Here is a 25,006-nt window from a genome sequence, read left to right on the forward strand (position 1 = left end):
TAGTAATTCATCCCCCATAGTAATTCACCCCCCCCATAGTAATTCATCCCCCATATTAATTCATCCCCCATATTAAGTCCCCAAGTCCCCCCTGTGTCAATTCACTTACCTTTGCTCCGCGCGTTCCTCTCGCCGTGTTCCCGCGCCATTCCGGTGTAGCATGAAAATCTGTCTCCTATGAGGATCTGTCCCCCTCGACGTATCTGCGCATGTGCCAGTTTCAGGCATTAGCAGCCGATCGGCGATCTCCGGCACATGCGCAGATACGTCGAGGGGGACAGATCCTCATAGGAGACAGATTTTCACGCTACACCGGTCTTCAGGGCGGACTGTGAGAGGAGCCTAGCGGGAGCCTAGCTCCACGGGCCGGATTAAAAGGTCCGCCGGGCCGTAGTTTGCCCATTGCTGGTATAGAGGGTACAGAGAACAGGGTTGTGGGGGGGTTGTATTGAGTGAGATGTAATAAGGGTACAGGAAGAATAATGGGATGTGGAGGGGGTGCAGAATGCTGGGTAATGGGGGAAGGAGGGGGTGCAGAGTGCTGGGTAATGGGGGGTGCAGAGTGCTAGGTAATGTAGGGTGCTGGGTAATGGGGGATGCAGGGGGTGCAGAGTGCTGGGTAATGGGGGAAGGAGTGGGTGCAGAGTGCTGGGTAATGGGGGAGGGAGGGGATGCAGAATGCTAGGTAATGGGGGAGCTAAAGTGTATGGAGAGACATGGGGTGAGTAGGTAGGGAATGTAGGTTAAAGTGCATAGGAATACATTGATGGAGAGATAAGGTGTATGGGGAGGCACTGAAGGGGGTGTTAAACTGTATGAGGAGTCACGTGGGGGGGAGGCAAAGTGTATAGGGAGACACTCGGGAGGTAAAACTGTATGGGGGGACACGGGGGAGGGGGGTTGCATGTCGTGGGGTGACACAAGAGGGAGGTTAAAGTGTATGGGGGGTCACTAGGGGAGGGGGCCTCAACTGCATGGGGAGATATGGAGGGTGGGGTCAAAGTGTATGGGGAGACTGAACTGGTTGGTGGAAACTGGGGGTGGGGCGTTGAACTGTTTGGGGAGACACGGGGGGAGGGGGGGGTTAAGTGTATACAGAGATACTGGGGGGAGGTTAAAGTGTATGCGAAGACATGAGGGGGTAAATTTCATGGAGAGACACAAAGGGGAGGTTAAAGTGTTTTGGGAGACACGGGGGTTGGGGTCAAAGTGTATAGGGAGACACAGGGGGAGGTTAAACTGTATGGGGAGGCAGTTTGGGTGAATGGTGTTAACTCAATGGGGAGACACGGGGAGGGGGTTAAAATGTATGAGGAGACACGGGATGGAGCATTAAACTGTATAGGGAGACGGGGGGGGGGGGGTGAAACATAGTGTATTGGGAGATACCTGGGGGGTGGGGGGGGGTTAAAGTGTATTTGGAGACATGGGGGAGGGGTTAAATTTCACGGAGAGACACAAAGGGGAGGTAAAAGTGTTTGGGAAGACATGGGGGTTGGGGTCAAAGTGTATAGGTCAGGGGTGGGCAAACTTTTTGACTTGAGGGCCGCAATGGGTTCATATATTGGACCCGGGGGCCGGACCAAGAGTAGATGAATGATGTGTATGTGTCATCCATAGTAAGTATAGTAATATTCCCCCATAGTAAGCATAGTAATTCATCCCCCATATAGTAATTCATCCCCCATAGTAATTCATCCCCCATATAGTAATCCATCCCCCATAGTAATTCATCCCCCCATAGTAATTCATCCCCCATAGTAATTCATCCCCCATATAGTAATCCATCCCCCATAGTAATTCATCCCCCATATAGTAATTCATCCCCCATATAGTAATTCATCCCCCATATTAATTCATCCCCCATATAGTAATTCATCCCCCATATTAATTCATCCCCCATATTAAGTCCCCAAGTCCCCCCTGTGTCAATTCACTTACCTTTGCTCCGCGCGTTCCTCTCGCCGTGTTCCCGCGCCCTTCCGGTGTAGCATGAAAATCTGTCTCCTATGAGGATCTGTCCCCCTCGACGTATCTGCGCATGTGCCAGTTTCAGGCATTAGCAGCCGATCGGCGATCTCCGGCACATGCGCAGATACGTCGAGGGGGACAGATCCTCATAGGAGACAGATTTTCACGCTACACCGGTCTTCAGGGCGGACTGTGAGAGGAGCCTAGCGGGAGCCTAGCTCCGCGGGCCGGATTAAAAGGTCCGCCGGGCCGTAGTTTGCCCATTGCTGGTATAGGTAGACACAGGGGGTGATTAGACTGTATGGGGAGGCATAGGGTGGAGGGGAAGGGCGGTAACTGTATGGGGAGACAGGGGGGTGGGGTCAGAGTGTATGAGGAGACACTAGGTGGAGGGGTCTGTCAGGCTGTTGGGGGTCACATGATTGTAAAAGAACTCCGCTGGAGACCACTGGGAACATTTTGGGTTTCCACCAGAAGTACCAGCAATGAAGACCAATCAGAAGTAACCTCATTGATGATGAAAGCAGATTGGTTGCTGTGGTTCCCTGCAGGGCGCACATTGCTGTTTTCTTACTGAACCTTTACTGTATAAAGGAAACTTATCAATGCGTTCCCTCTATAGTATGTAATTCTATATGTACACAGGGACAGACATATATGTCTCTTACATGTAGTCCATGCCCTCCACTGAGTAGTAATGTACAGTGATTCTGCTTTATTGTTCCTCTCAGTACTTCTTTCAAAAATGAAGCCTTTTGTATGATATTTTGATATAGTGCCAAGCGTCCATTGACCCCTAACCATCACAAGGAACTTGTTGGATATCCTATTGCAGAACTTTTTCCATTAATATGAAGTTGTCCCTCCCCCACCCCCCATCATTGCCAATAATATCGAGTTGCCTCCTACCATGGTCATTAAGATATATCCCCCTCCATGATCATTAATATCAATGCCCCCCTCCTATGGCCATTAATATGAAGTTTCCTCCTCTCCAAGGCAATAATATGGAGACCTCCTATGGCCATTAATATGGAGTTGGCCTCCCTCTGTGGCTATACCATCCTCTACTCTTCTGGAAAGAACTTCCAAAAGATTTTGAGGTGTCTGTAGGAATGTGTGTCCAGTTGTGAGCTCAGGTACTGATGTTGGATGAGAAGACCTGGCTCACCATCAATGTTCCAATTCATCTCAAAGGTGTTCAGTAGGGTTGAGGTCAGGGCTCTATGCAGACCACTTGAGTTCCATGTCCTCATGGGGCTGGCTCCACTCTTATAAGAAGGCTCCCTACAAGATTTTGAAGGGTGCCTATGGAAATTTGTGCCAGTTCGTGAGGTCAGGCACTTATATTCAATGAGAAGATCTGGCTCACCACTGGCGTTCCAATTCATGCCAGAGGTGTTCAGTCGGGTTGAGGTTAGGGCTTTGAAGACCACTCAAGTTCCTCCAAACCTATCTGGTCAAACCATGTCTTTATGGAGTTGTTCAGTAAGGTTGAGGTCAGGGCTCTGTGAAGACCACTCAAGTTCCTCCAAACCAATCTGGTGAAACCATGCCTTTATGGAGCTGTTCAGTAGGGTTGAGGTCAGGGCTCTATCAAGACCACTCAAGTTCCTCAATGCCAAAATGATCAGACCATGCAGACCACTTGAGTTCCTTCACACCATACAATATTTTATAAAGGGGGTTTGTGTCCATGTAATGTATATAGATTTGCACTAGAGAATCTATAATGTTTACTTGACATACAAGTTACCATAAAAAATGACTTTCAGATTATTGTCCCAATAATAACTTTGGGCTCCCTTTAGATCTGGTGGAGATCCTACAGACAAATGATATAACCACACAGGTTGTCCCCCATCCGGCATTATTAAGTCATTCGAATGTCAGCTCAGCAGGCTAGGATCCTTCCTATTTCTAGGCCTACGTCTGTGTAATTAATCATTGATGCGTCCAACCTGGTAAATTTGCCTCTTATCTCACTATTAGGAAACATCAGAGATGTCAGGTCACTGGAACGAAGGACAGGACAGAATCCAGAGAGGGGGATTATGGGAAAGCCGCCCATCGCAGACTCGCCTGCCAAAGATGTAGAAATGTGATGAGTTCTGAGGACAGGGAGACGCTTGTGAGCGACCTACATGCAGCACGTGCGCAGCCACATAATGGGGTAGTGTGTCAGGGTGTCCTGGATTGTCCCATCGCTGGCTTTTCCTCTCTGCTCAGTGATGTATGAAAGACGCAGACAAAACACGACATTCAGGATAAACACGCTGCGTGATGGTCTGGTTATCTGGGTCTTTGTGGAGGTTTTGTGGGGATGGAATAACGCTCTGCTCCAGTGTTCGGCCGACAACACCAAGAGCTTCTCCATGACGGTGGAGGGATCTGGGTAGAAGTAAAGGGTTAATGGGTTATGGTTCGGGAGGGGGTTAGAGTTTTTGGTAGAGGGTTAGTACCGGGTCTACATGAAGTCTTTGATGTTCTCTTCCAATGTTCAGCCGACAACACCAAGAGCTTCTCCATGAGGGTGGAGGGATCTGGGTAGAAGTAAAGGGTTAATGGGTTATGGTTCAGGAGGGGGTTAGTACCGGGTCTAAATGAAGTCTTTGATGTTCTCTTCCAATGTTCGGCCTATAATAGCTAGACATGTGCAATTCGTCTCATTACAAATCGAAATTCAGACTAAATTTTCGTTATTCAGAGATTCGGATGTATCTGAATTTCCAAATCGCAATAGTAACGAATTGCAATGAATCCGAATTACGTTTTTAGTAAACAAATGATCTGAATTTGAAAATGAATCTGAACTCGAAATGGAAACATATTGCAATAAATACAAGTAAGGTCTAAAAGTAAAATAATATGGTGATTCCTGCTTAGGCTGCTTTATAGAATAGAAGATAATAGAATAAAATAGAACAGAAAATAAAAGGATAGAATAGAACAGAATGAAAAATAAATGAATCAAATAGAATAGAATAGAAAATAAAGGAACATAATAAACAGAATAGAATAGAAAATTAATAGAATAGGAAATAAAGGAATAGAATGGAAAATAAAGGAATAGAATAAACAGAATAGAAAATAAAGAAATAGAATGGAAAATAAAGGAATAGAATAAACAGAATAGAAAATAAAGAAATAGAATGGAAAATAAAGGAATATAATAAACAGAACAGAATAGAAAATAAAGAAATAGAATGAATAGAATAGAAAATAAAGTAATAAAATAAACAACAGAGTAGAAAATAAAGGAATAGAATAAAAATAAATGAATAGAAACTAAAGGCATATAATAAATAGAATCAAAATAAATGAATAGAATATAAAAGAATAGAATAAAATAGAACAAATCTAGCCATCTTCCGAAATTCGAATTTTGAATCGATTTGAGGATAATGTATATTAGAAACTAATCTGAATATACAAAACATCTCTTAGCAACTCCAAAATCTCCTCCGTGACACCAGCCTTGCAGATATTTAGATAAGTCTGTGGTGAGAGGGTTCTGGTCAGAGTTAAAGTGTTGGTGGGTTATGGTTAGAGACAGAGGTCAGAGTTGGGTTAGGGGGCTACAAGTAGGGCTAGAGGGTTAGTACTGGGTCTGCATGAAGTGTTTTCTTCCAGTGTTCAACCTATAACAACACCAAAATCTCTGTGACACCAGCCTTGGAGATATTTAGGTAAGCCTAGGGTTAGTGGGTTTTTGTTAGGGAGAGAGGGTTAGGATTAGAGGGCTAAAGTTTAGGTTAGAGGGTTAGAGTTAGGGCTAAAGGCTTAGTACTAGGCCTACATGAACTCTTAGATGTTCTCTTCCAATATTCAGGCTGTAACATCTCCAAAACATTCTCTGTGACACCAGCCTTGCAGATATTTAGATAAGACTACAGTGTGAGGGTTATGGTTAGGGAGAGAAGGTTAGAACTAGGGTTAGAGGGTTAGGATTAGGACTAGAGGGATAGGATTAGAGGGCTAACATTTAGGTTAGAGGGTTAGTACTAGGCCTACATGAAGTCTTAGATGTTCTCTTCCTAGATTGTAAGCTCGAAAGAGCAGGGCCCTCGAACCCCTCGTGTATTGTATTGTTACTGTCTTGTCTCATGTTCTGTCCCCCTCACTAATGTACAGCACCGAGCAAACCCTTTGGTGCTATATAAACACTGTATAATAATAATAATAATATTCAGCCTGTAACATCCCCAAAATCTTGCTGACACCAGCCTTGGAGATGTTTAGATAAGCCTAGGGTTTGAGGGTTATGGTTCGGTAGAGAAGGTCAGAACTAGGGTTAGAGGGTTAGGATTAGAGGGTTAACGTTTAGGTTAGTGGGTTAGTACTAGGCCTACATGAACTCTTGGATGTTCTCTTTCAGTATTCAGCCTGTAACATCCCCAAAATGTTCTCTGTGACACCAGCCTTGGAGATGTTTAGATAAGACTACAGTTTGAAGGTTATGGTTAGGGAGAGAGGGTTAGAATTAGGGTTAGAGGGTTAGGATCAGAGGGCTAAAGTTTGGGTTAGAGGGTTAGAGCTAGGGCTGAGGGGTTAGTACTAGGCCTACATGAACTCTTAGATGTTCTCTTTCAATATTCAGCCTGTAACATCCCCAAAATCTTCTCTGACACCAGCCTTGGAGATGTTTAGATAAGCCTAGGGTTTGAGGGTTATGGTTAGGGAGAGAGGGTTAGAATTAGGTTTAGAGGGTTAGGATTAGAGGGCTAAAGTTTAGGTTAGAGGGTTAGAGCTAGGGCTGAGGGGTTAGTACTAGGCCTGCATGAAGTCTTGGATGTTCTTTTCCAATATTCAGGCTGTAACATCCCCACAATCTTCTCTGTGACACCAGCCTTGGAGATATTTAGATAGGACTACATTTTGAGGATATGGTTAGGGAGAGAGGGTTAGGATTAGAAGGCTAAAGTTTAGGTTAGAGGGTTACAGCTAGGGCTGAGGGGTTAGTACTAGGCCTACTCTTGGATGTTCTCTTTCAGTATTCAGCCTATAACATCCCCACAATCTTCTCTGTGACACCAGCCTTGCAGATATTTTGTGTTCATGTAAAAAGGGTGCTAATAAACCTCATATGACAGAATATTGTGCAAATGTGGCTAAAAGAACATAGACTAGGACCAACATGAGATAAGAGTGTTCACCTCCCCAGGCTTCTGTTGTGTTTCTCCTCTTAATTTAGGTGGACCTCTTGGTTCTCACCCATTGACAGTTCCAGCCGGTTTTATTCTGACTTGGCTTCTAGGACTTCATATGTGTCATGTATATTCCTTGTCTGTAACTCTGAAGAAGAGAGTTCCAAGACCCTGGTGGCTTCTAAGACAGACTTTATTACACCTGCTACCAACGGAACGGAAGACGATGTGCCTGGATTCCTCCTGGAAGTGTTCTTTGAGCCGCCTCTTGGTGTCCTCCAGGTCCTTCCTCATGTCCCAGCCATTGTGTTGAAGGTCCTGCAAGAACTGAGTCTCCTGAGTTCCCACCACCTAGCACACACTTGCTGGTGTCCTCTTGCCTGAAAGGAGCTGCGCAGATTGACTTTCACAAACTCCCTCCAGTCACTCACCTTCCCAAAGGATCTCTTCTCCTCCCGGCTTCCCCGAGTTCCTCCAGCAGCCCCTCATTTTCCAGCAAGGTGCAGTTCAGCTCCCAGGAGGCGGGGCCAGGGGCAAATTACTGCTGAAGTTTCTTTGCAATGGGTTTGTAGCAGTTTATCTCGACTTTGTTCTTGTCATGGATCGCTGCACTACATGAAATCTTCTCGTTGTTCCGGGCAAACTGGAATTTTCTGGCAATTCTGAAGATCACATTTGGCTACGGATAGAAGAGGTAACTTCTGACAATATAATTCGTGTAGATAAGGGGGGGTTATGGTTAGAATGAGAAGGTTTGGGTTAGAGTTAGGGTTCAAGGATTATGGCTAGGGTTAGAGATAGGGCTCGGTCACACGAACAGCCACAGGGCAGTAAAATCAGGTGGTTGAGCCTCAGTTTTACCACCCGCCTGAACAAGGGCATGCAGCTGCTCATGGCTGTACACATTCATGACTTGCTTTACGGCTGCAGCAAAAATCAAACATCATGTCACTTTCAGCTGGCGGGACCACCACCGAACAGGATCCATTAAAGTTGTGGTGCGGCATTTTAAGGGTTTAAACAGGCGACTCCTCGGTGCCTCTCAAACGCCCTCTGAAAAGCAATCCACCATGGACTGCTTTTTAGAGGAAAAGCTAGGTTATCCGCACATGTGAACAAACCCTTAGAGTTAAAGTAAGGATTAGGATGACGGTGACAGGGTTGGGGATAAAGAGACCAGTATGCTGCGCTGAGTTGGAGCTAGACCTGGAGCAGTGTGCTGTGCCTGATGATGAGAGGGGATCAGCATGACAACCAGGGAAGCAGCATTCTCACAAGGAGAGGTCAGCAGTGGCAGCCGTCCTACATCGGTAGACTGAGCGGACTCTGATCTCCGCAGGGAAAGTTCTCTGCTTTTAATTTGTTTCTTGTCTTTCTGTATACTCCCCCCCCTCAGTGTATTCCCCCCCGTGTACTCCCCCCCATTGCATTCTCCCCCCCAGGTGTATTCTCTCCCCCCTTGGTGTACTCTCCCCCCTCAGTGTATTCTCCCCCCCCCCACCGGTGTACTCTCTCCCCCATCAGAGTATTCTCCCCCCCCCCCCACCGGTGTACTCTCTCCCTCCTCAGTGTACTCTCTCCCCCCTCAGTGAATTCTCCTCCCCCCCAACCGGTGTACTCTCTCCCTCCTCAGTGTATTCCCCTCCCCCCCCACCGGTGTACTCTCTCCCTCCTCAGTGTATTCCCCTCCCCCCCAACCGGTGTACTCTCTCCCCCCTCAGTGTATTCTCCCCCCCTCGGTGTACTCTCTCACCCCTCAGTGTATTCTCCCCCCTTCGGTGTACTCTCTCACCCCTCAGTGTATTCTCCCCCCCTCGGTGTACTCTCTCACCCCTCAGTGTATCCCCCCCCCAACCGGTGTACTCTCTCCCCCTCAGTGTATTCTCCCCCCCCCGGTGTACTCTCTCACCCCTCAGAGTATTCCCCCTCCCCAACCGGTGTACTCTCTCCGCCCTCAGTGTATTCTCCCTCCTGGTGTACTGTCCTCCCCAGGTGTATTCTCTCCCCCCCCAGCATATTCTCCTCCCCAGGTGTACTCTCCCCCCCCCCCCCCCCGGTGTATTCTCCCCTCATCATGTAGTTTATCTCCCCTAGATGTATTCTCTCCCCATGTATTCTATCCTCCCCAGGTGCATGTATTCTCCCCCCAGGGGTATTCTCTCCCCTCACCCCACTGTATTCTCCCCCCAGGGGTATTCTCTCCCCTCACCCCACTGTATTCTCTCCCCCAGGTGCATTCTCTCCCCTCTTTCTGTATTCTCTCCCCCCCGGTGTATTCTACCCCTCCATATGCCACCCTCCAGTGTATTCTCTCCCCCCCGGTGTATTCTACCCCTCCATATGCCAACCTCCAGTGTATTCTCTCCCCCCACTGTATTCTACCCCCCCCCCCATATGCCACCCCCCCAGTGTATTTTCTCCCCCCCCCAGTGTATTCTGCCCCCCATATGCCAGCCTCCAGTGTTTTCTCTCCCTCGTGTGTATTCTACCTCCCCACATGCCAGCCTCCCCTTGCCCCCCCCCCCCCCCCCGTATGCCAACCTCCAGTGTATCCTCTCCCTCCCAAGTGTATTCTACCTCCCCATATGCCAGCCTCCAGTGTATTCTCTCCCCTCCCCCCCCAGTGTATTCTCTCCCCCTCAGTGTATTTTACCCCCCCCCCACATCCCAACCTCCATCGTATTCTCTCCCCTCCCCCCCCCCAGTTTATTCTCTCCCCCCCAGTGTATTCTACCCCCCCATATGCCACCCTCCTGTTTATCCTTCCCCTCCCCCAGTGTATACTTTCCCTCCTGTGTATTCTTCCTCCCCCATATGCCAACCTCTGGTGTATTCCCCTCCAGGTATATTTTCTCCCCCGGTGTATTCCCCCCCCCCAGTGTACACCCTCCCCCCCCCAGTCTACTCTCTCCTTCAGCAGTATATTCCCTCCCTAGTGTATTCTCTCCCCCCCAGGTGTATTCTCCCCCCCCCCCGCGCGTCACCGCACACTCACAAACAAGCTGACACGTTGGGTCCGTTCACATTTTATTGTCAAGTACAAAGATTCAATAAATTCTCTGCTATAAACATTTCCCTTCTCCCAAAAATAAGTCATTTCTTTATAATTTAAACTACTTACACTACACCCCCCTACCCTCCCCCCAGCCAGGCTGTACATGGAGGCGGGGGGGGGGAGGGGACAATGATATTAATCTATGACAGTTTTAATACAAAGTAGTTAAAAGTACAGTAAAAACAAGAACAGCACAACAATCCTCCCCCAATAAAGGGATCGGTCAGCGTCGGCTAGGGAGGAGGAGCAAAAAGCTCCGCGGGGGCAGGGACTGGAAGGACACCTTGTGTTGTAGGGAAGTTGGAGAAACGCATGTCAGCAAAATGTCAGGTTAAACTGTAATACAGAGGAAGACTTTCTACATCTGACATTTCTAGTGAGTATCTTTTACAGGAAACCGCAGACTGTATGGCCCATATCACTGAATAAACACCAGATGGCTGGCAGCAATTCTTAGTATTTATAACTCTGTTCAGCCGGTCTTATGGTTCTACATAGTCACCACTGTTCACCATTACAGCTTCCTGTGTCACTTACTGGACTGAGAACGTCTTTCTTCTCCCCGCCTATTCATTCGCCAGAGAGCAGCTGTCACCCCTCACTATGCAGTATGACAGAGGTGCCCGGATCACAAGGCTGGCCGAACAGAATTTAGAATCTCTTAACAAGTAAAACATACCATATAAACTATGTATTTCAACTAATTTAGCTGTCTCGTGTTTCAAGAGACCCTGTCACCTTGTTAATTCAAGGCAGAAAAAAAGTACACTAATGCAAGGGTCACCATAGAATAATTCCATTGTAAAGAGGCCATTCAGGGCAAAATGACAGGTTCTCTTTAAAGCCCACCCCAAGACAATGCTCACCGTCACAGCGCTTGATCGTTTACTTCTTCCTCCATCAAAACCATCAGAACATCGGTGCTTCTGGGTATCATCTCCTTCAATGATGCCGTGCTCATGCCGAAGTCACATGACAAAAGGAGGAGACACCATCACCCCCTGAAAGCGGCAATATTGGCTAGGGAAGGAGCTTTGACGCTATGTTTCTAACTGGGTTGGGGGCTTTAAAGAGACCCTGTCATTTTGCCCGCATCCTCCGCCCTTTACAATTTCTTTGCAATTCTGCTTAATTAGCAGTTTACTCCACGTTGTATTTTCACACCCCCGTTGCTCAGCACAGTGGAAATATTCTACATAAATTCCTGACATATTTCATATTTTTTGTAGCTAGGGATCTCACAATCCTCAGCGACGGTTGCCAGCCAATATCCCTTGATGGACTTGGACAACTGATCCCCCCCCCCCCCCCCCCGCTCTGCTCCAAGATACTCGAGTTACAGATTGCATCTCTGAGCGCAATGCTCTGCAGATCACTTGAGGCAGACGGGTTCAAGGCTTCCCACAACAGGTGCAGCTTGGTAGAATTGATCTCAAAGCTTCCTCGTAGGGATCTTCTCTCTAGCTGCAGATTTCCATCATTTTTTTTGGCAGCCAGGGAGGGGTAGATAGGTCAAAGCTACAGTGCAGAATAAGAAGAGGGGATGGTAATGACCAGTTTAGCAATGGTGGAGGATCGGGATTGATGGGCAGCAGAGTTTCTAGGTGTGCTTGAAGCCACCCTGAACCTTGACCACGTATCCACCAACCGATCTCCAGAGTCTGGAGCTCCTGTTCTTATCCCACCTCACCTAGTGCCCTACAGAACACAGTGACAAGTTTATTTTAAGTAGGAAAAGACCAGTATATTGCCCCATTATGCAGGTGAACGGAATGTGGGCATACTCTGCTAACCTGTCTGAATCAAAAGATAGAACTGCCACAAGAAGGTCATCTACTGACCTGCATCCTAGAAAAAAGACAGCCACCTGCCTCTTCCCTAAGAAGCAGATCAGTAAATGACCTTATGGTAGTAAGGTGTAGGGTGATCTTTGACCTAGGCAGATTTGCCACCAAATCTAAGTCTCTAGGTGCTCCCAAACCTCTCCAGCTGTCCCTTAAATGGCTCTACTGAAGGAAGGAAAGAATCAATGGGTTGATTGTTCCTAGACAATACTACTTGTTTAGGTACATGCAACCCATTGATTCTTTCCTTAAGAAGGGCCATGCAGGAGAATGGGACATAGGCCCACCCCTTGGCTGGTTTTGCCTCTGAATCAAAAGATGGAACTGCAACAAGAAGGTCATCTACTGACCTGCATCCTAGAGAAAAGACAGCCACCTGCCTCTTCCCTAAGGTGCAGATCAGTAAATGACCTTTTGGCAGTAAGGTGTAAGGTGATCTTTGACCTGGGCAGATTGGCCACCAAACCTAAGTCTCTAGGTGCTCCCCAACCTCTCCAGCTGTCCCTTAAATGGCCCTTCTGAAGGAAGGAATCAATGGGTTGATTGTTCCTAGACAAAACCACTTGTCTAGGAACATGCAGCCCATTGATTCTTTCCTTCAGAAGGGCCATGGAGGAGAATGGGACATAGGCCCACCCCCTGGCTGGTTACGCCTCTGAATCAAAAGATGGAACTGCCACAAGAAGGTCATCTATTGTCTACCAAACATAATTCTGTTCTTGTGGCAGCAAGCTGGTCTTTGACCTGATCAGATTGGCCACCAAGCATAAGTCTGTAGGTGCTCTCCGACCCCTCCAGTCACTCCCTAAACGGCCCTTCGTAAGGAAAAATCAATGAGTTAATATTTTCCACCGCTGCTAAGATAAACTGATTATTGGGTGTCTTGTGGCAGTAAGGTGTAGGGTGATCTTTGCCCTAGCCAGATTGGCCACCAGACATAAATCTGTAGGTGCTCCTCAATCTCTCCAACCATCCCATAAGCGGCCCTTCTAAAGGAAAGAATCAATGGGTTGGATGTTCTTAGTCAATACAAATTGTCTAGGAACATGTAACCCACTGATTCTTTCCTTCAGAAGGGCCATGCAGGTGAATGGGACATAGGCCTACCCCCTCTGGCTGCTTACCCCTCTGAATCAAAAGATGGAACCACCACAAGAAGGTAATCTACTGACCTGCATCCTAGAGAAGAGACAGCCACCTGCCTCTTCTCTAGGGTGCAGGTCAGACTTATGTTTGATGGGCCACCAAATATAAGTCTGTAGTCTGACCTCTCCAGTCATCCCTTAAATGGCCCTTCTGAAGGAAAGAATCAATGGGTTGGATGTTCCTAGACAATACCAATTGTCTAGGAACTTGTAACTCATTGATTCTTTCCTTCAGAAGGGCCATGCAGGTAAATCAGATATAGGCCCACCCTCTGGGTACTTACCCCTCTGAATCAAAGGATGGAACTGCTCCCTGACTTCTCCAGCCATCCCTTAAATGGTTCTGAAGGAAAAAAAAATTAATGGGTTGCATGTTCCTAGACAACTGGTATTGTCCACTGCCCCCAAGATAAACTTTTGTTGGTGTGTCTAATGACGCGTCCTCTCCCTTCTCCATATGAAGAAACATATATTCAGTCAATCCGAATGTGCTTGTTTGTCGAAAGATCTTTCGGTAATCAGATCATGCCTGCATGTCTGACTTCCCTCTGTCCATAGGCAGCACTCAATGGCTACAGGCTTAGAAGATCAGGCAGTTCTAAATTGCACCCACATTTAATCCCGCCCAATAATTGCTGAGCCCGTCAACACACACCCCAATTTTTCACCAGAAAATATATCCCAGGATCCCCAGAAACCTGGGAGGAACCTAACTGGATATTGTCCTCTAGGCTAGATGGACTTGTGTCCCACCACTCCCATCTTCTGCCAAGAATGTGATGGGGTATAGATGGGTCCAAATACTCCATGTGCCTAAAGCCTTAAACAATTTAGGAATCATTTATCTCACCTGAGCTCTATGAAGATTAAAAAATACTAAATAAAATTCTTATATTCTCTATTTATAGTTCACTCTGATGTGTAGGAGCTTCAGAAATCCATCTGTGGTCAAAAAATGCAGCTGAAACATATGAAAACATGAGTAGCCAACTTTTCCTTGTGGCACCGAATGGTATTGGTGTCATAGGAAGAAAAGTGAAGTTACAATTTATTAGCAGATTATATATATTGACGATTGTCCACATCACATGACTAATTTCCAGTGTGTTATAGAGGAAGCTCTTTTAATTGGATAGCTCCGCTCTCACCCTCCATATTGTACCTACATCGATTGAAACCCCCTCCCCCACTGCAACTTTCTGTCTCTTCCAGCAATGAAGGGGTTACTGGGTATTGGCTTGCCATGATTCCCATCCCAGTACTTGTCTCCATGATGACACACTGCCCAGATTCTCCACCAGTTGCACGGCTACAGAAAACTTCCACAGAATGTAAAGTTCCCAATTGTTTTTCTTAATTTCAGCTGAGAGTTGCATGTCACAGGCTGTCCCAGAGGAGGAATTCAATACACAGGGTCCCCCTCCCCCGGGAGGCCCTGTGCCCAATCGCAGACGTGACTTGATTCAGTATGTGCCAGCCTTTGTTGGCCAAGCCACAGCTTTTTCAGGCCTTTCATTGAAGCTTTGCCTGTTTGTCCATCCTTCTTCCCGGGGTTCCCTCCTCTTCTCCTCTTTGTTTCTCTTCTTGAAGCAGCCCTCAGTGTTCTCCTCAATCAAGTGTGGTCAGTCACCCTGGGGCGTTTGCCCTCTGCAATGGGCTCCAGCATGCAAGGGGCAACATTCACAATGACATCACCTAGACCTGTGCTGGTGGGAATGGTCGTTGGAAGTCATGGGAAAACACATGGCTTTTAAGCTTGGGTCCCCTCCTTGTTTATGGATCTTCTCGGGGAATCATGGTTGTTGTTCTTGAGACTACTTGTCAATTAGTCTCACAATGAGGGTAAACTGGAAGAGTCCATCAGACATTTCCCCTCCACCCCCGCAAAAGGCTGAAGGACCATATCGTTGTAGAAGGCATCTCAAAGGGTTCAATTAGAAAATGAGGGTAAACTGGAAGAATTTATCAGACACACAACCCCCGCGAAAGGCTGAAGGACCATATTGTCGTAAAAGACATCTTAAATGGTCCAGTTAGAGGGCATTTGCCCTCTGCTATTGGCTCCAACATGCAAGGGGCAACATTCACAATGACATCACCTAGACCTGTGTTGGTGGGAATGGTCGCTGGAAGTCATGGGAAAACAAATGGCTTTTAGTTCGACTTTCCTCCTTGTTTACAGATCTTCTCTGGGAATAATGGTTCTTGTTCTTGGAATATTCTTGGCAATGTATCAAATTTATGGTTGGTTATCGTTTCAATATACTTTTTGATCTTTATTTTTCCCTTCAAAAACTTGAGTTATCTCAAAACAAGGCTAAGCTGGAAGATTCCATCAGACAAACCCCCTCACGAAAGTTGAAGGACCATATCGTTGTAGAAAACATCTCAAAGGGTTCAATTAGAAAATGAGGGTAAACTGGAAGAGTCCATCAGACACAAACCCCCTGGCCCGAAAGGCTGAAGGACCATATTGTAGAAGACATCTCAATGCGTTCAATTAGAAAATGAGGGTAAATTGGAAGAGTCCATCAGACACACCCCCCACCACTAAAGACTGAAGGACCATATTGTCGTAAAAGACATCTTAAATGGTCCAGTTAGAGGGCATTTGCCCTCTGCCATTGGATCCAACATGCAAGGGGCAACATTCACAATGACATCACCTAGACGTGTGTTGGTGGGAATGGTCGCTGGAAGTCATGGGCTTTTAGTTCGACTTTCCTCCTTGTTTACAGATCTTCTCTGGGAATAATGGCTCTTGTTCTTGGAATATTCTTGGCGATGTATCAAATTTTGGGTTGGTTGATGTTGTTTCAATATATTTTGTGATCTTTTTTTTTCCCTTCAAAAACTTGAGTTATCTCAAAACGAGGGTAAGCTGGAAGATTCCATCAGACAAACCCCCTCACAAAAGTTGAAGGACCATATCGTTGTAGAAGACATCTCAAAGGGTTCAATTAGAAAATGAGGGTAAATTGGAAGAGTGTATCAGACACAAACCCCCAGCCATGAAAAGTTGAAGGACCATATTGTTGTAGGAGGATCTTGAAGGGTCCAATTAAGAAACTGAGTCAAGTCCTTCCACGTACAAATGGCTTATGTGCAACATTTAGCTAACAGTATGAAAAATTCTAACTGCTTCATCCTCCTCTATATACAAGTAGACACTGATGATAACCCAACCTCCCGAACTATGTACAGCCCCTCGTCTCCTATGGGCTAATAAACAGACCAATGAGAGGGACCTGTCATCCGCGGAGTATGCCCCTCCCAGAGTCGGGCTGTGAGATATGTACCATTCTAACTAGCAGCTGGATAAGAACCTTCGCCCACCCCAACAGTGGTCGAAAAAGGTGTAGTCCCCCATCTGGACACCCAATATTAACCCCTCCCCCTCCCAGTGAAGATAAATAGGAACACATGACAGGTCCTCATCCTGATGTTCACTGAAGAGCCAGCAGCATTGTCAGTTTGCATTGTTAAGTCCTGGGGTGATGGGGGAGACGGGGGAGGGGGGTTTGCGGTAGAAGGTTTCCGGTGGGATTAGTGGCTGCCGCTACTTTTGCTGCTCCCGGTTGCCCAATCAATGATGATGAAACTAAGACTCATGATCATGAAGAGAACGCCCAACCCGGCAAAGCAAGCGGCCTGCAAAAAAAAAAATACAGAACATGATTTTATAGGATGAAGAAAGTTTTCCAAAATTTTGAAAATTGTGAAATTTCCCAATTTTGGGGAAGGTGAAACGAAGGCGGCTTTTGATGGTTTTTAACCCCTTCTGGCCGAACATGCACCAAGGTGGGTCTTATTCTGCGCTGCACACAGAATAAAAAAAATACTTGTTTAAAAATATATTCTTCAGATTTTTTTTTACATATAAAAAAGTCACTTTAACATATATTTGTAAATGCCTTCCAAAAATGTAGATTTGTATTTTTAAAGACATACAGTATATTTGAAAATGTTTTTATATGAAGAATATTTTTAAAAATACATTTCAAATATACTGTATGTCTTTAAAAATACAAATTACATTTTTGGAAGGCATTTACAATTATAGGTTAAAGTGACTTTTTTACACGTAAAAAAAAATCTGAAGAATATATATTAAAGAAATAAGTTTAAAAATATATTCTTCAGATTTTGTTTTAACCTATAAAAGTCATTTTAACATATATTTTTACATATATTTGCAAATACATTCCAAAAATGTAGATTTGTATTTTTAAAGACATGCAGTATATTTGAAAATGTATTTTTTAAAATATTTTTCATATAAATACATTTTCAAATATACTGTATGTCTTTAAAAATACAAATCTACATTTTTGGAATGCATTTACAAATATATGTTAAAATGACTTTTTCATATGTTAAAAAAAAATCTGAAGAATATATTTTTAAACGTGTATTTTTTTTTATATATTCTTCAGATTTTTTTTAACATATAAAAAAGTCACTTTAACATATATTTGTAAATGCATTTCAAAAATGTAGATTTGTATTTTAAAGACATACAGTATATTTGAAATGTATTTATATGAAACATATTTTTAAAAATACATTTTAAACATACTGTATGCCTTTAAAAATAAAAATCTACATTTTTGGAATGCATTTACAAATATATGTAAAAACATATGTTAAAATTATTTTTTTATATGTTAAAAAAAATCTGAAGAATATATTTTTAAAAAATACATGTTTAAAAAAATATTTTTTTATAATAAACCTCCAAAATCGCATCCTGTGTGCTGCTTATTTTGGTCTCTTACCAGTATCTTCGGGGGGGACTTCATGGGCTCCCTGTCTTTGGGCATGATCCGGATATAGAAGATGGCGGGAAAGATGAAGATCAGACACGGAGCGGACGTGGCACCTGGGGGGACACAAATAGTGGGAGACGGTGACGTTCTCCAGGAGCAGAACTCAAGGATTTAAAATGTATTTTCAAAAATATTTTTCTTATAAATACATTTTAAAATATACTGTATGTCTTTAAAAATACAAATCTACATTTTTGGAATGCATTTATAAATATATGTAAAAATATATGTTAAAATGACTTTTTTATATGTTAAAAAAAAACTGAAGAATATATTTTTAAACATGTATTTTTTTTTATATATTCTTCAGATTTTTTTTAACATATAAAAAAGTCACTTTAACATATATTTGTAAATGCATTCCAAAAATTTTTGAAATGCACTTACAAGTATATGTAAAAATATGTTAAAATGAATTTTTTTATGTTAAAAAAATCTGAATAATATATTTTAAAAAAAATACATGTTTAAAAATAAATTTTTTTAAAATATATTCTTCAGATTTTTTTTTTTAAACATATAAAAAAGTCATTTTAACATATATTTTTACATATATTTGTAAGTGCATTTCAAACATTTTTGGAATGCATTTACAAATATATGTTAAAGTGACTTTTTTAAATGTTAAAAAAAATCTGAAGAATATATTTTTAAACATGTATTTTTTTTATATATTCTTCAGATTTTTTTTTAACATTTAAAAAAGTCACTTTAACATATATTTGTAAATGCATTCCAAAAATGTTTGAAATGCACTTACAAATATATGTAAAAATATATGTTAAAATGACTTTTATATGTTTAAAAAAAAAAATCTGAAGAATATATTTTAAAAACATTTATTTTTAAACATGTATTTTTTTTTAAATATATTATTCAGATTTTTTTAACATAAAAAAATTCATTTTAACATATTTTTACATATACTTGTAAGTGCATTTCAAAAATTTTTGGAATGCATTTACAAATATATGTTAAAGTGACTTTTTTATATGTTAAAAAAAATCTGAAGAATATATAAAAAAAAATACATGTTTAAAAATATATTCTTCAGATTTTTTTTAACATATAAAAAAAGTCATTTTAACATATATTTTTACATATATTTGTAAATGAATTCCAAAAATGTAGATTTGTATTTTTAAAGACATACAGTATATCTGAAATGTATTTTTTAACATATTTTTCATATATTGTCTCAGTGTTTCTCAGATTCTGGGAGCGACGCCGGATATCGGGACTCTCATTACAAACCAGAGGGAAAGTTATCAATAACTCACCAATAATGCCGAATATTCCCAGGATGTTCGGGGCAAAAATAACCAAGAGGTTGATTAACGTCAGCAGCACCATGGCGATGATGACATGGCGGATCCAGCTGAACTCCTTGTTCTGGAACAACATATGCTGGATGGCGCGCCGCACCTAACGGAGAAGACAGAGAAGTCGTGTGGCCGCATCTAATGAGGAGCGCGAGCGGGCAAAGGTGAGCGCAATTAGTACGCACGCTGCACAATGCCGCTACACCAACTATCTAGAAGTCTATAATCATAGATATATTTATTTATTAATACATTAATTACTATTAAATACAATCATTAATAACCTAATATATTCCAAAGAGTAGTAATAAAGCTATAATAAATATATATTACAACATTATATTTGCTGTATATATCTACTGTATACATGTATAATAAAAATACACTTTATATATATATACACACACAGGTGAAACTCGAAATATGAGAATATTGTGCATTCGTTGATTTATTTCAGTGCAGCAACTTAAAAGGTGAAACTAATACATGAGATAGACTCATTACATGCAAAGCAAGATAGTTCAAGCCGTGATTTGTCATCATTGTGATGATTATGGCTTACAGCTCATGAAAACCCCAAATCCACAATCTCAGAAAATGAGAATATTCCATGCAATCAATAAAACAAGGATTGTACATAGAACAATATCAGACCTCTGAAAAGTAGAAGCATGCATATGTACTCAGTACTTGGTTTGGGCCCATTTTGCAGCAATTACTGCCTCAATGCGGCGTGGCATGGAAGCTATCAGCCTGTGGGACTGCTGAGGTGTTATGGAAGACCAGGATGCTTCAATAGCGGCCTTCAGCTCTTCTGCATTGTTCGGTCTCATGTCTCTCATCTTTCTCTTGGCAATGCCCCGTAGATTCTCTATGGGGTTCAGGTCAGGTGAGTTTGCTGGCCAATCAAGCACAGTAATCCCACGGTCGTTGAACCAGGTTTTGGTGCTTTTGGCAGTGTGGGCGGAGCCAAGTCCTGCTGGAAAATGAAGTCAGCGTCCCCATAAAGCTGGTCTGTGGAAGGAAGCATGAAGTGCTCCAAAATCTCCTGGTAGACGGCTGCGGTGACCCTGGACTTAATGAAGCACAGTGGACCAACACCAGCAGATGACATGGCTCCCCAAATCAACACAGACTGTGGAAACTTCACACTGGACTTCAAGCATCTTGCAGTGTGTGCCTCTCCATTCTTCCTCCATACTCGGGGGTCCTTGGGCCTCTCCATTCTTCCTCCATACTCGGGGTCCTTGGGCCTCTCCATTCTTCCTCCATACTCGGGGTCCTTGGGCCTCTCCATTCTTCCTCCATACTCGGGGTCCTTGGGCCTCTCCATTCTTCCTCCATACACGGGGGTCCTTGGGCCTCTCCATTCTTCCTCCATACTCGGGGTCCTTGTGCCTCTCCATTCTTCCTCCATACTCGGGGTCCTTGGGCCTCTCCATTCTTCCTCCATACTCGGGGTCCTTGGGCCTCTCCATTCTTCCTCCATACTCGGGGGTCCTTGGGCCTCTCCATTCTTCCTCCATACTCGGGGTCCTTGGGCCTCTCCATTCTTCCTCCATACTCCGGGTCCTTGTGCCTCTCCATTCTTCCTCCATACTCCCAATCCTTGTGCCTCTCCATTCTTCCTCCATACTCCGGGTCCTTGTGCCTCTCCATTCTTCCTCCATACTCGGGGTCCTTGGGCCTCTCCATTCTTCCTCCATACTCGGGGTCTTTGTGCCTCTCCATTCTTCCTCCATACTCGGGGGTCCTTGGGCCTCTCCATTCTTCCTCCATACTCAGGGTCCTTGTGCCTCTCCATTCTTCCTCCATACTCAGGGTCCTTGTGCCTCTTCATTCTTCCTCCATGCTCGGGGTCCTTGGGCCTCTCCATTCTTCCTCCATACTCGGGGTCCTTGATTTCCAAATGAGATGCAAAAGTTGCTCTCACCAGAAAAGAGGACTTTGGACCACTGAGCAACAGACCAGGTCTGTTTTCCTTTAGCCCAGGTAAGACGCTTCTGACGTTTGTTGTTCAGGAGAGGCTTGACAAGAGGAATACGACATTTGAAGCCCATGTCCAGGATCCGTCTGTGTGTGGTGGCTCTTGATGCACTGACTCCAGCCTCAGTCCACTCCTTGTGAAAGTCCCCAACACTTTTGAATGGCCTTTTCCTGACAATCCTCTCCAGGCTGCGGTCATCCCTGCTGCTTGTGCACCTTTTTCTTCCACACTTTTCCCTTCCACATAACTTTCTATTAATGTGCTTTGATACAGCACTTTGGGAACATCCAACTTCTTTTCCAATTACCTTTTGAGGCTTTCCCTCTTTATGGAGGGTGTCAGTGATGGTGTCAGGTCAGCAGTCTTTCCCATGATTGTGATTCCTACTGAACCAGACTGAGAGACCATTTAAAGACTCAGGAACCCTTTGCAGGTGTTATGGCTGAATGAGCTGATTAGAGTGGGACACTTTGAGCCGAGATTATTCCACCTTTTCACAATATTCCCATTTTCTGAGATTGTGGATTTGGGGTTTTCATGAGCTGTAAGCCATAATCATCACAATGATGACAAATCACGGCTTCAACTATCTTGCTTTGCATGTAATGAGTCTCATATATTAGTGTCACCTTTTAAGTTGCTGCACTGAAATAAATGAACTTTTGCACCAGATTCTCATTTTTTGAGTTTCACCTGTATATACAACACATACAATCATTAATTAATCTAAAATAGTAGTTATTAAAATATAATAAATATATATTCTAAAATTATATTTACTGTATGTATATTACAAATATGTATATATTAAACACAATCTTTAATACAGTTAACATATCAGTTATTAAAATATAATAAATATACATTCAATTATTTTAAAATATAATTACATTTATATTTTTTAATATACAAAAAAATTATATATATATATAGAGAGAATAATAGAATATTTAGTGCATGTAATATAATAGTAATAAAATATGATAAATGTATACAAATTAATATTCAGAAATAATTAAAATGATATTTTTTATTTGTTAAAGGATCTATATTGATATATACTTTTATAATTCTCTGTATTTCATCTATAAAACAGAGCCTATGTAACCCTTCGCATCCCATGAGTACATAACATAGCATGGCCCATTGAAGAGAACCTGTCATCAGCTCTGCAAGTCCATGCCTGCCCAGTAATGAGTTATTGTTACTCTTCCTGCTATTTATTACTCTGGGCCGTTATTCTAACATGTTGCAGCCACTGGGGGTATAATATGGGCAAGGCTTTAGCAAGTAGCCAGATGTGTAAATGCTTGCAGGGGGGCACAGACAGGGGCGGACTGACAACTCATGGGGCCCCCAGGCAATAGGGGATCATGGGGCCCATGTGTCCTTGCCCAAACTCAAAAAAGCCTATGAAAAAGGTACCAGGGGCATCTCATGGGGCCCCCTACTGACCCTGGACCCTCGGGCAGTGCCCGAGTTTCCAAATAGTCAGTCCGCCTCTGGGCACAGAGAAGACTAATGCAGGCCATAGACGGTTCGTTTATCGGCCTATTTTCGCACAGTTAGTTGGGCGATGGCATCGGCCGATTTTCGCGGTTCCTCCTCATTTCTTTTATTGGTCATGCTGGAAAATTTGTGAAAAACGGCCGATTTTCACAATCATTGGTGGCAACATCGGTTTACAGAACGAACGATGTTTCGTTTTTAGGACGAAAAATCGGCTGATAAACGAACCGTCTATGGCCTGCATTAGGAGCCAGATAGAGGCAGGGAGGTGGAACAGGATGCTGCAGAGCTGCACACTCTGAATAGCGCCTCCTACCTCCATCATCGGTGTAAATGGAGAGAATTGTGTCGTTTTCGGCAGGTAAAAGTGTATATGTACACGCAGGGGCGGACTGACAACTCATGGGGCCCCCGGGCAATAGGGGATCATGGGGCCCCTGTGTCCTTGCCCAAACTTGAAAAGGTACCAGGGGCATCTCATGGGGCCCCCTACTGACCCCGGGCCCTCGGGCAGTGCCGAGTTTCCAAATGGTCAGTCCGCCCCTGTGAACACATATTTATACGTGTAGAGTGTCAGCTCCTACGCCCCCCTGAGCAGCCGACTTACCGGGAATAGGACGATGGGGACAGTGAGGGTGACGGCGGTGAGCACAGCGACTCGCACACACAGGATCAGGATATCGAAGGTGTCCACCGCGCTGTACGTGTGCAGGAGCTCCGACTCCACTTGGCCTGGAAGAGACGAGACAACGCATGAGCCAGGGAGGAGGGGTGAAGCCGATATGTCCATCATCTATCTATATACAGTGTATATATATATATATGTCTATATATATATATATATATATATATATATACTGTACATGTCACATGTGACAACATTTACTGAGAGTACTGGAGTCTCTCTGTGTTGTTTTGTTTGAATGGAACTTGTGAAACATCATAGACACCTGGAATGTGGAAGAATTGGATGCTACTAGGCTATTTTCACTCCAGGTCGAATGTTATTCATTCATACAGAATGAAGTGAATCAGGAAAATACTGTATTTTGGCCATTAGGGGGAGCTGGTGACCCTAGGTAATACATACTTATTTACTAAGCTTCTCAGCTCCATCTAGTGGTCATAATGAGTTATTTTCCAGATTCAGTTTATAAAGAACTTTCAACCTGGAGAGAAACATTCCGTCTTTGCCCCCATTCGCACAGAAGGAATAGACATGGAGAATACCGCATTATGGCCATTAGGTGGAGCTGATGATCATAGCTAATACATCTTTATTATGGTTGTCAGTCCCATCTAGTGGCCATAATAGGCATTTTCCTGATTTTTCTCTATAAAGAACATTCAACCTGGAGAGAAAATATCCTAATAACATTCAGTTTTGCCTGAGGAATATACATAGAAAATACCATATTATTGAGCTGATGATCATAGGTAATAAATGCTTATTTGCTATGCTTGCCAGCTCTATCTAGTGGCCATAATAGGTATTTTCCTGGTTCACTCTATGAAGAACATTCGACCTGGAGGGAAAATTTTATTGTGCCCCAGTACTCCATTATGACCAGTAGATGGAGCTGATGATCATAGGAAGTAAATAGCTATTTAGCGTGATCGTCAGCACCATCTAGTGACTTACTCTATAAAGAACATTCGACCTGGAGAGAAAATAGCCTAATAACATTCGATTACGCCTCCATTTGCACAGAAGGAGTAGACATGGAGAATACTGCATTATGGCCATTAGGTGGAGCTGATGATCATAGCTAATACATCTTTATTATGGTTGTCTGTCCCATCTAATGGCCATAATGAGCATTTTCCGGATTTTTCTCTATAAAGAACATTCGACCTGGAGAGAAATTATACACACATAATGAACCTATACCGAAAATACTCCATTATGACCTCCATTATGATGGAGCTAATGATAATAGGAAGTAAATAGCTATTTAGTGTGATCGTCAGCACTATCTAGTGACTTACGCTATAAAGAATATTCGACCTGGAGAGAAAATAGCCTAATAACATTCGATTGTGGCCCCCATATGCACAGAATGAACCTTGTACAGAAAGTACTGCATTATGACCATTAGATGGAGCTGACGGTCATAGGAAATAAATATCTAGTTATTATGATCATCAGCTTCATCTAGCAATTTACTCTATGAAGAACATTCGACCTGAAGGGAAA

At 43.5% G+C, this 25,006-nt stretch overlaps 1 protein-coding gene across 1 annotated transcript in view; it reads right to left on the reverse strand.

Moving 5' to 3' along the window:
* Positions 1-10,132: 10,132 nt before the first annotated feature.
* Positions 10,133-25,006, reverse strand: part of LOC149434841 (sodium-coupled neutral amino acid transporter 3-like) — a gene marked incomplete at its 5' end in the record, with an annotated part of 40,139 nt that continues 25,265 nt past the window's right edge. The window contains 4 exons of the mRNA XM_089663316.1: positions 10,133-16,813; positions 17,941-18,044; positions 19,272-19,416; positions 23,417-23,541. Coding sequence (XP_089519442.1) covers positions 16,709-16,813; positions 17,941-18,044; positions 19,272-19,416; positions 23,417-23,541 — 479 coding nt within the window. The remainder of the gene's footprint in view (positions 16,814-17,940; positions 18,045-19,271; positions 19,417-23,416; positions 23,542-25,006) is intronic.

Source organism: Staurois parvus, unplaced genomic scaffold (genome assembly GCF_062004578.1).
Source record: "Staurois parvus isolate SC_StPar_1 unplaced genomic scaffold, SC_StPar_1.0 ptg001659l, whole genome shotgun sequence".
Classification (NCBI taxonomy): Eukaryota; Metazoa; Chordata; class Amphibia; order Anura; family Ranidae; genus Staurois; species Staurois parvus.